This window comes from Mastigoproctus giganteus, chromosome 10, assembly GCF_048544385.1.
Source record: "Mastigoproctus giganteus isolate SK-2022 chromosome 10, ASM4854438v1, whole genome shotgun sequence".
In the NCBI taxonomy this organism is placed as follows: domain Eukaryota; kingdom Metazoa; phylum Arthropoda; class Arachnida; order Uropygi; family Thelyphonidae; genus Mastigoproctus; species Mastigoproctus giganteus.
Genome location: NC_143584.1, coordinates 3,253,511 through 3,270,321, shown reverse-complemented (window position 1 = coordinate 3,270,321; position 16,811 = coordinate 3,253,511). Strand labels below are relative to the sequence as shown.

Below are 16,811 nucleotides of genomic sequence, written 5' to 3'. Positions count from 1 at the left end.
AAATAAAGTTTTCTGCTCCTACTTGTAAAAAGAATAACTGCATTAAAAGAATAAAAATAGACAATTGTACAAAATGCATTATTCGTTGAAAAATCTACGATTCATATGCTAAAAACATTCCTGTTTCTTTAAAACTTTTGCCTGTAGTAAAGGAGGACATAAATTTGGAACTTCTTTGAAAAACAATTAAAGAGATGGGTTATAAGTAGAAAAAATACCAGTCTAGAAGAAAATATTAAATGTGAAATCAGAAATGGCATCCTTGTGGTATCAATACTTACAAAGGATAAGGAATGTTAGATCTGATAGAAAACGAATAATATTTCTCGACAAAGCTATTTGCATTCCACACACACACAGTAAGAAGTTGTTGGCGATCGGAGAGTGAAAATGGTATGCTTAGAAGGGCTCATGATTGATTACACTGAACAAAAATTTTGGGTCATATATTGTTACGGGCATGAAAGTAAGTTTACTTTATACATTTTTGGGTGTTAAACATGAAAATAGTGCTTAAAATGGCAGATTGGCTCTTGTTTCGAAAAAAAGTAGTTTTTTTTATATTTATACAAGGTATTTTTTATTTATATGGCAGTAAGATGTAGCTAAGAACATCTTACACTGGACCTAACAAACACTGGACCTTTTTGGCTTTCACTTGTATTCAGCTTTGGGAGCATTCCATTTCACCATCCAACAATAATTGGCTAACATGGCAGCACTCCATTTGCTTTTGTATCTTTTTTCCCATCGTTGCAATGTCTTGATGGAAGCACTCACCCATGTTTGTCGCTGACAGCACCACAGTTTGGTGGGAAGAAATCCAGGTGTGAGTGCAAGAAATGCATCTTCAATGACATGTTGCATCCCAGTTTTTTGTAAGAAGTATAGTGTTAATTGTAATGTGGCTGTGGGGTTCCCCCACAATTCCAAATTTGTAAGAAGTAATGAGATCTTTCACAAGCAGCCTGTAGTTGCGGACTTTAACATTTCCCAGAAAATCAGACAAAACATTTTGAAAGATTTTCCATGCTGATTTATCGCTATCACCAAGAACACATTCGAACCGTTTGTCTTTGAAAAGTTGCCTTATCTGTGGACCAATGAAAATTCCAGGCTTAATCTTCTCTGTACTAAGTCTTGAGAATTTCTCTTGCAAGTATATGAATGCAGGACCATTCACTTCCAAAGCCTTCATAAAATTTTTCATGAGCTCCAGTTTGATGTGGAGTGGTGAAAGCAAAACTTGATTTGGATCTATCAGAGGTTCAAATGCTATGTTCTTCATTCCAGGTGTTAATGATTTTTGTCGAGGCCAATTCCTCTTATCATAGTGCATATCATTGGCACGACTATATCACTTGCAGAAAAAGCAAAAATATTTAGTGTATCCCTTTTGTAGTCCTAATAAAATGGGGGATTACCTTTAAATTACCACATATCTGCTACTCATACTTCTGATAGTGATAGTGCATACCCAAGAAGATGTTCTCCATATTTGCATATTTCCTTTTTGTGGATGGCATATGCAAGAGGTATTGAAGGCAGCATATTTCCATTGTATAATAACACAGCCTTAAGGTTAAACTTAGAAGCATCTATAAATACTGGCCAATGGTTCTGGGTACAAGGTTATTACCGTGTTGGCCAAGATTTTTGCAGGTCTGGCGAACATCAAGTTTTATATATATTTAGTTGTTTTATTGACTTAATTGTTATACTAAATTATTTTCTATAAATAGCTTTATATCCTAGTCAATAAAACTCCTTGGTTCATTTGAATTTAGATAGCGATTTTGAAAGTTAATACTTAGTGTCCGTAGATCTTGCCATTCGTAACTTGCCACCATTGTTATACGATACGGAATAGTGTAACGTAAATCCTGAACTTCATAGTGCAAGGTTTAATGTAAAACTAAATAGTGAAATACATAGCACATTAGAAATCTGTTAAATTAGTATAGTATTATCAATTAATCAGTAAAATTTATTAATCTTATTAAATTTCATTGTTAATTAAATTAAATTAACAAAATGTTTGAAATGTTTGCAGACCTATCTATAACAGGACATGATCTAGGAAAGGAGAATGTCTTTGTGTGTGTGCTAAGTGCAGAGACTGTGAAGAAATTAGGCACCAACTCAGCATTCTGATGGGTGTCTATGAGAGTTTGAGGTGTAGGGTATATGATCTCGAAAAAATTAATATGAAGTGCCCATCATGCTCTCAGCTGGTCAACTCAATGCCAGAGCTCACTCTTGTGCATCAGGCAACATAGTGGCAATCTCCAAGGCAGAATGTGCTAGTCCCACAGGAACTAGTTATTGTTGGTGACTCTATTGTCAGGGGGATGGAGAATATATTATGCAAAAAGGATAGGCGGAACTGGACCAGGGTATGTCTGCCAGGGAGCAAAAGTTGATGACGCTGTAAAGCAGATATCATCTTTTAAGGGCACAAAAAGTGATACTATTGTACATGTTGGCACTAATGACTTTAAGAATAAGCGATCTGCAGATTTACTTAACAAGTACAGGTCAATGCTCAAAAAAAAGTCGCAAGTTATGGTTAAATTTCAAAGTGTCTGAAATTCTGCCCAGACATGATAGGAGGGAGTATATGATTATTATTATTATTATTATTATTAGCCATGTGGCACGAGAAAGCCTGAGGATTATGCTGTTTGGGACAAAAAAAAAAAAAACTTTCTGCATTATCCTGAGAGAGAGAGAGAGAGAGAGAGAGAGAGAGAGAGAGAGGAGAGGAATCACCAAGAAAGAGAAGAATAATGATATCCAGCTCAGGACCCTGGGTGTGCCAAGTCCATACTCATCAGATATCAGCCCCTGGGGGTAATGAGAGCCTCGTCAAACAATTCGGCCCTGGAGAGCTTGTGCAAGGCTCACAGGGTAGAATTTTTTTTTCAGCGTGGTCTGTGCTTGCTAATAGGAGAGACTGCTTCTACAGGGATGGTATACACTTAAATAGAAAGGGTGCAAGAATATTTGCTGATACTACTGAGGCAGTGTTAAGTGGATTGTAAACTGCTAGTTTGGGGGGGGATTCACAGACTAAAAGATTAACAGTAGCCACAGGCAGAGGTGAAAGCGATTCTTGCACTGCTTCTATTGTAACGAGCAGCAGCCTAGACAGCAAGTTGCTGGGGGCTTCAAAGAGCTGCTTGGAGTCATCATGGAACAAATAAATACATGGGCTGTGTTAGGGTAACTAAGAATAAGAACAGGTGCATGTATACTTGCATGTACACCAATGATAGAAGTATAATAAATAAATTTGAAGTGCTGATCAAGGCATCAATGGCAGATATTGTTGGGATATCAGAGCCATGGTGTCACACAGATAGAAGCAGTGCAGAATTGGAATTTGGGGAGTACAATGTGTGCAGAAAGGATAGAATAGATAGGGTAAGAAGGGTGAAGAGGTTATGCTGTTAGTTAAGAAACACAAAATCTAAGGAAATTCATCCAGTTGACATGGGTGCACAGTGCAATGTTGAGTCTGTTTGGTGTGACATAAACACTGGGATAGGGAAAATGAGAGTAGGAGTGTGCTACAGGCCTAATGACTCTGATGAGTACAGCGAATGGTTTTGCAGAGAAATAGAGTGGGCCAGTCAATTTAAATGTCTTATAATGGGGGATTTTAACTTTGCAGATACTGACTGGAACTTCTGGATTGGTCATTCGCATGCTAGCAATATTTTTTTGTCATTTATTGGAGGATTCTTTTCTACAGCAACATGTTCGATGGGCAACCAAATACGTTACGAATTTGCAAATAAAGGAACCACTAGGTGACAGTGATCACAGTGAACTGATGTGAGATTTACTTAAAGATGTAACTACCATCAAGGGTAAAAGGAAGGGTTTTTGTTTTAGTAAAAGTGGCTACAGTGGTCTAAGATAGTTTGTAAATTCTATACAGTGGGATCAACTGATAAGGTTATCAACAGTGTATTTTAAATGGGAAGCCTTCAGGGACTTAATCTTGGAGGCTACTAGGCTTTTCATACCAACTAAGAAATACTGTTCAAGATTCAGGCCTAAATGGATGTCAGATGAATTAATGAGGCTCGTGGTAGAGAAGAAAAATGCATGTGATGTATATAAATTATCAGGAGACACAGAAGCCTATGGCAGATATAAGCTGTCTGTAATCAAGTCACAAAGGATAATGTAATATAATAATAAAGTATATTTCTATTTTTTTCCAATTTTCTGTTTTTTTAATATAAAGCAACCTGCATTTCTATTTTTTTATCTTGTAGTATTTTGGTAAAATAGGGAGGCAAACTGATAAATGCAGGAATTATAAATTTACTTATTATCATCAGACTGCAATATCTTCACACAAGCAAAATATGTCCTATTGTCGGTGTTTTAAAAATCAACACAGTGAACTGTAAAATAATAATATGTTCAATTATTAGAAGTAGTTCAAAACAAAAATAGTAAAACTTACCCTCTGTATTCTATATATTTATAAATGCATCCAGCAATAGCCATTGAAGCTAATGCATAATACCAACTGCTAAGGAACATTACAACAAGGCATAATAATACACCAATGAGTGATAGAGACCTAAAAAATACAAGAGTATAGTCATGGTAAAAGGTATTGGCAAATAATTAAATTTCATTGTCATAACAGATAATGCAATTTTAAATCATTGTTGTTTTTTTTTTTAATTTAAGAATTACTCTTGAATACAAAAAAGGATTTTAAATTAAGGGGTATATACTATTATGAAAATGGTTCTTTTTTCAAACGTACATAAAATATAATAATTGCCATTAAAAACACTTTCCAAATATAATGTAACCCACTTACCAGTGATAACATCTGAAACGAGGTCTCCAGTTAGGGGTTCGCAGCAAACTTTGTAAAGTACAAGCTAGATTAACAAACATATAGCACATCAGGAAGCACCTGAAAACAAATTATTCAACTAAATTAACTTATTTTTAAACATACATTATTCGTATTCATAACTTGTTTTAAATGTCAAAAATTTTTAAAAAAACAAAAAGGAGAAAAAATTAGTTGTAAATAAAACTATTGGAGGAGCCTACTTCCTACTTTATTTTCGATGAAGCAAATAACGAAGCTTTTAAACCTTATTTCAAGACGTTAAATCATAATTATATTTCATACCTTATTTCAAGACGGTAAATTAGTGTCTGCGCAGGTAGCACAGGGGTAGCGTCACCGTCCTCCCCACAATGGGTGGAAAAGGCCCGGGTTCAAATCCTGTCAATGATGCAAGGAGAACTTTAGTGGGCTTTTTTCTCTCCATGGCTGAATTAGTCAGTCTCAGGCATAGATAGCAAGATTTTTTCCCAAGAAACTGGAGTTTTTTTGTCCAGCAAACAGGCAAATTGACCAGAGAACACATGCAATTTACAGACAAAATAAATATATGGGTAGATGTAATCATTTACAGGGGAGACTAATATCATAATTTGTTTTTAGGGGTGCATTTATGAAGAAAGACTTAAGTTCTGCAAGTTGCAGCATATGAAAACTAGGCACCTGCAAGGTGATCTGATTGAGGTGTATAAGACTTTGAATGGTTTGAGCAGGCTCAATGCTGACGGGATATTTCCGCTTGCTCAGACTAAAAACCTGAGGGGGCTTAGATTCAAATTGAGAAAATACAGTTATAGAATAGATGTTTGGAAGTTTGCCTTTAGCCAATGGGTAGCTGATTGCTGGAACAGACTTCTTCCATCTGTTGTTGTGGAAGTGTTGATAGCTTAAATAAATTTAAGACTGAACTAAACAAACATTTGGAGTGACCGGATGGGTGAAATAGGAATGGAAGGTGTATAAGGCTTTGAATGGTTTGAGCAGGCTCAATGCTGACAGGATATTTCCACTTGCTCAGACTAAGAACCTGAGGGAGCATAGATTCAAATTGAGGAAATACAGTTGAAGAATAGATGTGCAGAAGTTTGCCTTTAGCCAACAAGTAGTTGATTGCTGGAACAGACTTCCATCTTTTGTTGTGGAAGTGTTGATAGCTTAAATAAATTTAAGACTGAACTAAACAAACATTTGGAGTGACCAGATGGGTGAAATGGGAAGGTTTTTTTTTTTTTTGGCTGATGCTGTATAAGCTTGCTTTCTTGCATAATATGCCTCAACTAATGCTAAAACTCTCTTTTCTCTTCTTTTACCACCATTTATTTCCCCTCCCACTCTCATATATTATATTATATTCACACACACACACTGATTTTACATTCGGAGAGGTCTGCACAGGCAGGAGACATGCAAATGCATCCACAATTCATAAAGGGGATCAAAGGGTGACAAAAGTAATTACAGACCTTTTATCTTGATTTCTCTTCTGGATCAAAATAATAGAGTCACTGCTTAAAGAAGTAATGCAAGATCATCTGGGCAAAACTGCAGTTATAGCTCAGACACAGCATGGGTTTGTTAATGGGAAATCTTGTCTGAACAATTTTATTGGATACTACGATGTGGTCACAAAGGAACTGGATGCAAAAAATAATTTTAATATCATATACTTGAATTTCAGAAAACCTTCATATGCTACTACTAATAGAAGGGCTGGTTGAGTGGGAGAAGACAGAGTGGTAATCAATTCACACTGCTCTTTGTGGACTAATGTTATTAGTGTAGTCCTCCAGGGTTATGTGTTGGGCCCATTGTCGTTTTGTATATTTATCAATGATATTGATGAAGGTATATCAAGCTTAATGTCCAAGTTTGCAGATGATACAAAGGTTGGTAGGTTTGTTAATGACAGCAAAGACAGTAAAGACTAGATCCCGTTGCAGTATGCTACTGCAACAGGATCTAGAGAAGTTAGGCAGATGGGCATTAGCATTAGTAGAGGCATTTGATGCAAGAAAGCAAACTTATGCAGCATCAGCCAAAAAAAAAAAAAAAAAAAAAAAACCACTTCCACTTCACCCCTCTGTTTGTTCAAAATACCTGTCCAGCTGAGCCTTAAACTTATTTAGGCTATCAACCTCCACGACAAGGGATGGAAGTCTGTTCCACCAACCAACCACCCACTGGCTAAAGGCAAATTTCCACACGTCTATCCTACATCTGTCTTTCCTCAATATGAATTTATGCCCTCTCAGGTGATTATTCTGAGGTAGAGGAAGAATCCCATCAGCATTGAGCATGCCCAAACCATTCAAGGCTTTATACACCTCTATAAGATCACCTCGCTAGTGCCTAGTCTCCAGACACTGTAATTTGCAAAACTTAAGCCTTTCTTCGTAAGAGCATCCCTTTGTTCCATTCACTAATCTTGTTGCCCTTCTCTGTACTCGTTCCAGCAGCTCTACATCCTTCTTGAAATGAGGCCTCCAGACCTGTATACAGTACAATAGGTGTGGATTGACCATTGCCTTATACAAGGGAATAATCACCTCCTTATCCCTGCTAGAAACATTCCTGTATATCATTGACAATACTCCATGAGCTACTCTGGCAGCCCGTCTGCACTGATCAGAGAACTTCATATCTGCCTGCACAACCACCCCCCATGTCCCTTTCATTCTCTACCACTGTCAGTGTAGTACCACAGAGTTGATACGTTGCTGTTTCCCATGTGTAGTACTTTACATTTGTCAATGTTAAACTTCATTTGCCACCTCTCAACCCATCTGCTCAACCTTTCCAGATCCTGTTGCAGCAGCATAGTGTCAGTAGTGCCCTTGACAACCCTGCCAACCTTTGTATCGTCTGCAAACTTGGACATTAAGCTTGATATACCATCATCGATATCATTTATAAATACAGAAAACAATAATGGACCCAACACTGAGCACTGAGGGACTCCACTAATAACATTAGTCCACGATGAGCAGTGTCCATTGATTACCACTCTCTGTCTTCTCCCCCTCAACCACCCCTTTATCCATAGCAGCAATTTGCCTCCAATGTCACACTGCTCCAATTTGTGTAGCACTCTTCCATGTGCAACAGTATCAAAAGCCTTTCTAAGATCCAAGTATATAATATCAAAGCTATTCCCTGCATCCAGTTCTTTTGTGACTGCATCATAGTATCCAATCAAATTGGTCAGGCAAGACTTCCCCTTAACAAACCCATGCTGTGTCCGAGCTATAACTGAAGTCTTGTCTAAATGATCCTGCAGTGCTTCCTTAACCAGTGCCTCCATTAATTTTCCTGGAACAGAAGTTAAGCTCACAGGTCTATAATTACTTGTGTCAGCCTTTGATCCTCCTTTGTGAATTGGGGTCACATTTGCACATTTGCAGTCTATGGGTACCTCCCATGAGTCCAAGGAAGCTCTCATAATTATGGCTAAGGGTTTGCTTACTTCCTTTGCTGCCTCCTTTAATATAACTGGATAGATCCCATCCACCCCGGGTGCCTTTCTTTTGTTTATCTTCAACAATTTCTCCTCCACTTTACTCCCAGTTATTTCAAGATTCTGTAGCTTACTTCTAGAGTTGAATACACCTCTGGCATTCCCCTCACTGAATAACTCCTCATGTGTGAATGTCGATGCAAAATATTCATTTAGTTTGTTAGCTACCTGAGCAGGATCATCAACAGTTGACCCATCAATATCAAGTGGACCAATCTGATTCATCCCCTTCCTTCTGGAGTTTACATAAGTAAAGAACTCTTTGCTGTTTTTCTTTGCATCCCTTGCCAAGGATTTCTAGTAATCTGCCTTCGCCTGCCTAACCTCCTTTGTAACTTGGTTGCATATCAACTTGTATCTATCATAGGCTTCTGTGTCATGTGTTAATTTGTAAGTATCCCATGCATTTTTCTTCTCTGCCATATGCCTCATTAGTTCATCTGACATCCATTTTGGCCTAAACCTTGAACAATATTTCTTAGTTGGTATGTAAAGCCTAGTAGCTTCCAAGATGAGTTCTTTGAATGCTTCCCATTTTGAATTTGCTGTTGGTAACATCATCAGTTGGTCCCAGTGTATAGAATTTAAATACTGTCTCAGTCCATTGTAGTCGCCTTTACGGAAGCAATAACCCTTCCCTTTACCCCTAATGGTAGTTACCTCTTTGGGTAAATCCCACTTCAGCACACTATGATCACTGCCACCTAGTGGTTCATTTATCTGCAGATTCTTAATGCATGAAGAATCACTGCTGATAATCAAATCAAGAGTATTACTCCCTCTAGTTGCCTCCCGAACATGCTGATGTAGAAAACAATCATCCAATAAATCCACAAAAGCCCTGCTAGTGTGGGCCAGTAAATTCCAGTCAATATCTGGGAAATTAAAATCTCCCATTATAAGACTCTCTGATTTACTGGCTCACTCTATTTCCCTGTACAGTTTCTTATTATACTCATCAGAGTCATTAGGCCTATAGCACACTCCTACTCTCAATTTTGATCTCCCAATGCTTATGTCACACCAAACTGACTCAACACTGCACTGTCCAGCGATGTCGACTGGCTTCACTTCCTTGGTTTTTTATGTGTTTCTTAACTAATAGCATAACCCCTCCCCCCTTCCTATCCTGTCTATCCTTTCTGTAGACGTTGTACTCCCCAAATTCCAGTTCTGCATCCCTTATATCTGTGTGACACCACTTGTCTGATATCCCAACAATATCTGCCTTTGATGTTTTGACCAAAACCTCAAATTCATCAAATTTGTTTACTAAACTCCTAGCATTGGTGTACACGCAAGTATACCTGCACCTGTTTCTATTCTTAGCTACCCTAACACAACCCATGTGTTTACTTGTACCGCAATGGCTCCCAGCAGTCTCTGAAATACCATGCATCTTGTTTTTCAGGCTTCTGCTCATTCTAATAGAAGCAGTGCAAGAATCTCTTTCACCTCTGCCAGTGGCTACTGTCAATCTATTGGTCTTTGTCTCTCCCCAAGCTAGCAGTTTTCCGACCCACCTAACACTGCCTCGATAGCATCAGCAAATATTCTTGCACCCTTTCTATTTAAGTGTATCCCATCCCTGTAGAAGCAATCTCTCCTGTTAACAAGTACAGTCCAGGCTGAAAAAAATTCTACCCCTTGAGCCTTGCACAATCTTTCCAGGGCCGAATTGATCGACAAGGCTCTCATCATATACTCCCTCCTATCGTGTCTGGGCAGAATTGCAGACACTTTCAAATTCAACCCTAATTCTCGGCTTTTGTTCAACAGTGACCTGTACTTGTTAAGTAATTCTGCCGGTCTCCTACTCTTAATATCATTAGTGCCAACGTGTACAACTATATCACCTTTTGTGCCCTTAAAAGATGATATTCGCTCTACAACGTCATCTACAACTGGCAGACATACCCTGGTCCTGTTCCACCTATCCTTTTTACAAAGCATGTTCCCCGTTTCCCTGACAATAGAGTCACCAACAACTACTAGTTCCTTCGGGACCAGCGGTTTCTGCCTTGGGGGTTGCCTCTGTGTCACGTGATGCCCAAGTGCAAGCTCTGGCGTTGATGTGGGCAGCTGAGAGCTTGATGAGCCCCTCAATTTAGTTTCTTCGAGGGCATCCACCCTGTCCTTCAAGCTCTCATATAGGCCCACAAGAACGCTGAGTTGTTGCCTGATATCGATACACTCCTTGCATCGCGCGCACACACAAAGACATCCCCCATGGCAGTATCATGTCCCATACCCGATTGCTCTGTAAACATCAAGCAAACAGTGCATTTTATAAGGCTGTGAGTCAGAGGACAACTGCCCCCCTCAGTTCTGCTCTGAGCCACAGCACTTCCATTAGCTTGAGCCTTTTGCTTTGCTGCTCTGGTCTGAGTCATGATTCTATTAATTTATTAATTAATTATAATTAATTATGTTATGTTATTAATTATGTTAAATATAATTAATTATGTTACATTTGTAATCTAAGTTGTTATATGTATTTATTTAAAAGTACAATTTAACTGCTAACGAAGTTCAACTAACGCTATCTAGTACGGTATATAACTATCATATCACAAAGGCGGGAACTTACGAACTTTATATCTACGGACACTTAAGTATTAATTAACTTTCAAATCTCGCTGTCTTAATTCAGAATAAACTAACGATCCTTACTAGGTCTATAAGCTACTTACAGAAATAATTCGATGTAAAAAATATTCAATCAAGCGGCTAAATATGGCTAAAGAACTTCTCGTTCAGTGGAGTTGCAAACACGTGGATACCCTTACTGATATTTTTATGCAATTACAAGGCCGAGTAAAGAATAAATACACCAAATTAATCAGAAAATCACAAAATAATGTTATACTACTAAATTTAAATCAAAAGTTTTAGAAAAACAATAATTTCAAATCAATAAATAAGAAAAATCCACTTAGCGGCTTTGAACACGACCGTCTCCTAGTAGCCTCGTCAGCAGATCTCGAGAAGTGGCAACTGAAGTTTATCATTGATTAATGCAAAGTTCTGCATATGGGTAGTAGTAACCCCAGAGAAATATACTAACTGTTTGGTACTACACTCAAGTTAATGGAGAATGAAAAAGACCTGGGCAGTCAGATATGAATTTACCATATATCTGGGCAGTCAGATATGAATTTAAATGCAAGAAAGCAAGCTTATATAGCATCAGCCAAAAAAAAAAAAAAAAAAACCCCTCATTTCATCCATCCATTCGCTCAAAATGTTTGTCAAGTTCTGCCTTGAATCTATTTAAGCTATCAACTTCTATGACAGATGGAAGTTTGTTTCAGGAATCAACCACCCGCTGGCTAAAGGGCAAACTTCTGCACATCTATCCTACAACCGTCTTTCCTCAATTTGAATTTATGCCCTCTCAGGCGATTATTTTGAGCAATTTTCAGAGCAGTGCAGACAGGCTCCCAGAGCAGCTCACGGATCGTGTAAATGATACAAAGAAACTTTGCTAACAAGGACAAGAAGGTGATTATCCCTTTGTATAAGGCAATGGTCAGGCGACACCTTGAGTACTGCTTGTTTGTTTGTTTGTTTGTTTATTTGGTTTTTAGGAGCATTAGCAACTAAGGCCATATTGCTCCGAGGATATGCAGTGGTCATTCCCTGACCTTTCCACATCCTCCGTATTTGGTGATCACGGGCTCGAACCCTGGTCTAATCAAGAAGCGTGTGCTACGCACTGCTGCTCCTGCCCACCTGGCTATGGAGGCGCCACCTTGAGTACTGCATTCAGGTCTGGAGACCTCATTTTAGGAAGGATGTAAAGCTGCTAGAATGAGTATAGAGAAGGGCAATGAGAGATTGGTTAGGGAAAAAAAGTGGCTAAACTGATTGAAGGTGGTGCTCTTAACAAGAAAGGCTTAAGTTCAAAAATTGCAGCATCTGTAGACTAGACACCTGTGAGGTCATTTGAGTGAGGTGTATAAGGCTTTGAATGGTTTGAGCAAGTTTAATGCTGATGAGAATCTTCACCGTGCTTAGATTATGCACTTCAGGGGGCATAAATTCAAACTGAGGAAAGACTGTTGCAGAACAGATGTGTGGAAATTTGCCTTTAGCCAGTGAGCGGTTGACATCTGTCACTGTGCAAGAAGATAGCTGAAATAAATTCAAGGAAGTACTTTTTAGAAACATTTGGAGGGGATGGATAGGTGAAATGGGAAGGGGATTTTTTTAAAATTTATATTTTATTTTTTTTTTACTGATGTATAAACTTGCTTTCTTGCATCATATGCTACTGCTACTAGAACAGAACAGGAAAAATGTTGGTATGGTTGTAGTAGTAGTAGTATTGGCATGTGATGGAAGAAAGCAAGTGTATGAGCTTATGCAGCATCAGACAAAAAAAAAAAAAAAAAAAAAAAATCACACCATTCCCTTTAAATGCCTGTCCAGTTCTTCCTTAAATTTATTTTTATTTTATTATTCTTTTTTTATGAAAACCCCAAACACGAAAGGTATCAAAACCTATAGTACTTAGTACCATGCATGGGTTGGAGGAGAAGTATGGAGGGAGGGGGAGGGGGATGCCGGAAACTTTGCTCTAGAGACTAAACATGGGTTTCACCACTTCAGGCCTCCAATAAGCAAAGTGGTGGTATTTCACCGGTTGATGAAAGTCATCTACCACTTAACCTATCAACTTCCACAACGACAGATGGAAGTTTGTTCCAGCAATTAACCACCCACTGGCTAAAGGCAAATTTCTGCACATCTATTCTACATCTATCTTTTCTTAATTTGAATTGATGCCCCTGAGGTTTGTAATCTGAACAATTGGAAGGATCCTATCAGAATTCAGCATGCTCAACCTATTCAAGACCTTATACACCTCAATCAGATCACCGCGTAGGTGCCTAGTCTCCAGCCACTGCAATTTGCAGAACTTAAGCCTCTCTTGGTAAGAGGATCCCTTCACCAACCTTGTTGCCCTTCTCTGTACATGCTCAAGCAAATCTACATCCTCCCTAAAATGAGCCCTCCAGACCTGTATATGCAGTACTCAAGGCATGGTCTGACCATTGCCTTATACAGAGGGACAATCACCTCCTTTTCCCTGCTAGCAAAATTCCTATATATCATTGACAACACCCCATGATCTGCCCTGGCAGCCTGTCTGCATTGCTCAGAAAACTCCATATCTGACTGCACAATTACTCCAGGTCTTTTTCATTTTCTACCACCTTAACTGTAGTACCACACAGTTGGTACGTTTCTCTGGGGTTGCTTCTACCCATATGCGGTACTTTGCATTTGTCAAGGATAAACTCCAGTTGCCACTTCTTAGCCCATCTGCCCAAATTTTCTAGATCCTGTTACACTGTCATTAACAACCCTGCCAACCTTTGTATCATCTGCAAACTTCGACACTAAGCCTGATATACCTTCATCAATATCATTGATAAATATACAAAACAACAGTGGACCCAACAAAGAACCCTGTGGGACTCCACTAATAACATTAGTCCACGAAGAGCAGCACCATTGATTACCACCCTCTAGTCTTCTCCCACTCAACCATCCTTTTATCCATTGTAGCAACTTACCCTTAATACCATTCTGCTCCAATTTGTACAATAGTCTTCTGTGCGCAACAGTGTCAAAAGCTTTCCTGAATTCCAAATATATGATATCAAAATTATTTTTTGCATCCAGTTCCTTTTTAACCACATCATAATATCCTATCAAATTTGTCAAACAAGACTTTCCCTTAACAAACCCATGCTGTGTCTGAATTATTGCTGCAGTCTTGTCTAGATGATCCTGCAATGCATCTTTAACCAGTGACTCCATTATTTTACCCGGAACAGAAGAACTGGTCTGTAATTACTCGTGTCACTCTTTGATTCCCCTTTGTGAATTGGGGATACATTTATACATCTCCAGTCCGTGGGGATCTCTCCTGAGTCCAAGGATGCTCTCATAATTATGGCTAATGGTTTGCTTAGTTTCTTTGCCACCTACTTTAATATAACTGGATAGATCCCGTCCACCCAAGGTGCCTTTCTTATGTTTAACTTCAACAATTTCTTCTCCACTTTTCTCTCAGTTATTACAAAATCATTAAGCACCCTGCTACAATTTGATAACCTTCTGCCATTTTCAAACCTTAATAACTCCTCACGTGTGAATGTAGATGCAAAATACTCATTCAGTTTGTTTGCTATCTGAGCCGGATCATCAACAGTGGAACCATCGATATCAAGTGGACCAATCTGATTCATCCCCTTCCTTTTAGAGTTTATATAAGTAAAGAAATTCTTGCTGTTTTTCTTAGCATCCTTTGCCAAAGATTTCTCGTAATCTGCTTTCACCTGCCTAACCTCCTTTGTGACCTGATCACAGACTAGCTTATATCAGCCATAGGCTTCTGAGTCACTTGATAATTTATATGCATCCCACGCATTTTTCTTCTCTGTCACGAGTCTCATTAGTTCATTTGATAACCATTTAGGCCTAAACCTTGAACAATATTTCTTAATAGGTATGAAACTTTTAGTAGCTTCCACGATTAATTCCTTGAATGCTTCCCACTTAGAATTTACTGTTGGTAACATCGTCAGTTGATCCCACTGTACAGAATTTAAAAACTGTCTGAGACCACTGTACTCACCTACACAGAAGCAAAAACCCTTTCCTTTACCCCTGATGGTAATTATATCTTTAAGTAAATCCCACATCAGTACACTGTGATCACTGGCACCTAGTGGTTCCTTTACCTGCAAATTCTTAATACACGAATGATCACTGTTGATAACCAGATCAAGAGTATTACCCTCTCTGGTTGCCTCTCGAACATGTTATTTATTGGCACAATGGCTACTAAGGCCACTATATGCCTATTCACAGATTTTGGAAAATAGGCCAAAATATGTAAAGCATTTGGGGTTGTACCCTCTAATCTCCAAAATTTAAGGAACAAGATTTACAAAAAACACAAGAAAAGAAAGAGTCACAGTTTTTGAAAGAAAAACAATATGTGAAAATGATTCTATGATTAAAAAATACTGCATTTTCTGTGTAATTTTTTGGCAAAACAAGCATGTTGGAATACATGAAAATAAAAAACTCCAAAAAAAAAAATAACCCCATAAAACACATAACCCATAAGCAATAACCCCATAAAACACATCATAAATAGTAAAACACGTCTTCTCCTTCCTTATCATAGTAATCTTGCAGGACAATTTCGGTGAATATTTGCAGGTACAGACATCACTCTTATTTTTTCCACTTATAACAAACTCGGATCACTTTTCAATAAATATAAAGAAACACATAAATATCCAACAAGCGAAATGAATAATATTATTTATTTAATAAAATGTCAACACAATTGTAACACCTGTTACATTGGTAGTACCACAACCAAATTCGGTTCAACCCAATCATCCAATACCAGAGCATACTATCACTACAATAGCTTCAGAACTGGACAATCTAGCACTGAACTTACTTTACATGCCCACTCCAACAACCATACTCCCTCAGTTGACTCAGCTATTACCATATTAAAATTAAAAAACAGTTACAAAATTTTACAATTCGAAGCCCTCATTATGAAATGGTTTTGTCACCACTCCGATCTAAATATTATAAATGCGAAACTCTCCTTCAATCTTTCTCCGGTTTGGAATCTCACCAATCTGAGATTTCTGCAAGTAACAAAGTGCATCACAGGATTACAAAATTCTTCTTAAATACAGTACGCGGTCCCTTTTAATTTAACTTGCCAACTGAAGATGTTTTTTAACGAAAGTCCTTCGTTACAACTTTTGCTTATCCACTATTTAGAGATTCCCAATTTAACCCAATTTAATGACAACCAAGGATGGAGTTAGTGCACTTCTACTTCCTTGCGCATATTTTAATCCCATTTCCATCATAATTACGATTTACCCACCCCTTAATTTAAGAACCAATCACCTTAAAGCTAGTCACCTCTTGCCATTCAAACCATAACAATTGCAGATCAATCAAGGTGAGTACTGAAAAATTAATCCCTTGCTATTTTTTGAATTTAGTCCAATAAAACAGTACTTTAAGACATACTATAACTTCTAAGTGTCCAGTAAAAAATAATTAAAAATCAACTGAACACAGTTAAAAATAATTAAAAATCAACTGAACACAGTTAAAAATAATTAAAAATCAATCTAATGCAATTAAAAATTAAATAGATTAATTAAAAGAAATTTAACAAAAAAAAATGCAAAACAATTTTCCTTCCTTAAATATTTTCCTTTCTAAAATATTGCCTTCAAAACAACATTGTTCTGAAGTTTTCCAGGGTCAATTTAAATCATAAAATTTCAGGCATAAAGCAACTAGCAGTTGCCACATCGCATAATATAGTTAAACTTGCCT

At 37.8% G+C, this 16,811-nt stretch overlaps 1 protein-coding gene across 1 annotated transcript in view; it reads right to left on the bottom strand.

The window, feature by feature from the left end:
* The window catches only part of LOC150078633 (solute carrier family 12 member 4-like), a 643,041-nt gene that overhangs the window by 230,141 nt on the left and 396,089 nt on the right, over nt 1-16,811 (bottom strand). The window contains exons 14-15 of the mRNA XM_090383812.1: nt 4,853-4,951; nt 4,484-4,603 (exon numbers count right to left, since the gene is read on the bottom strand). Of these exons, the coding sequence (XP_090239938.1) occupies nt 4,484-4,603; nt 4,853-4,951 (219 nt within the window). The remainder of the gene's footprint in view (nt 1-4,483; nt 4,604-4,852; nt 4,952-16,811) is intronic.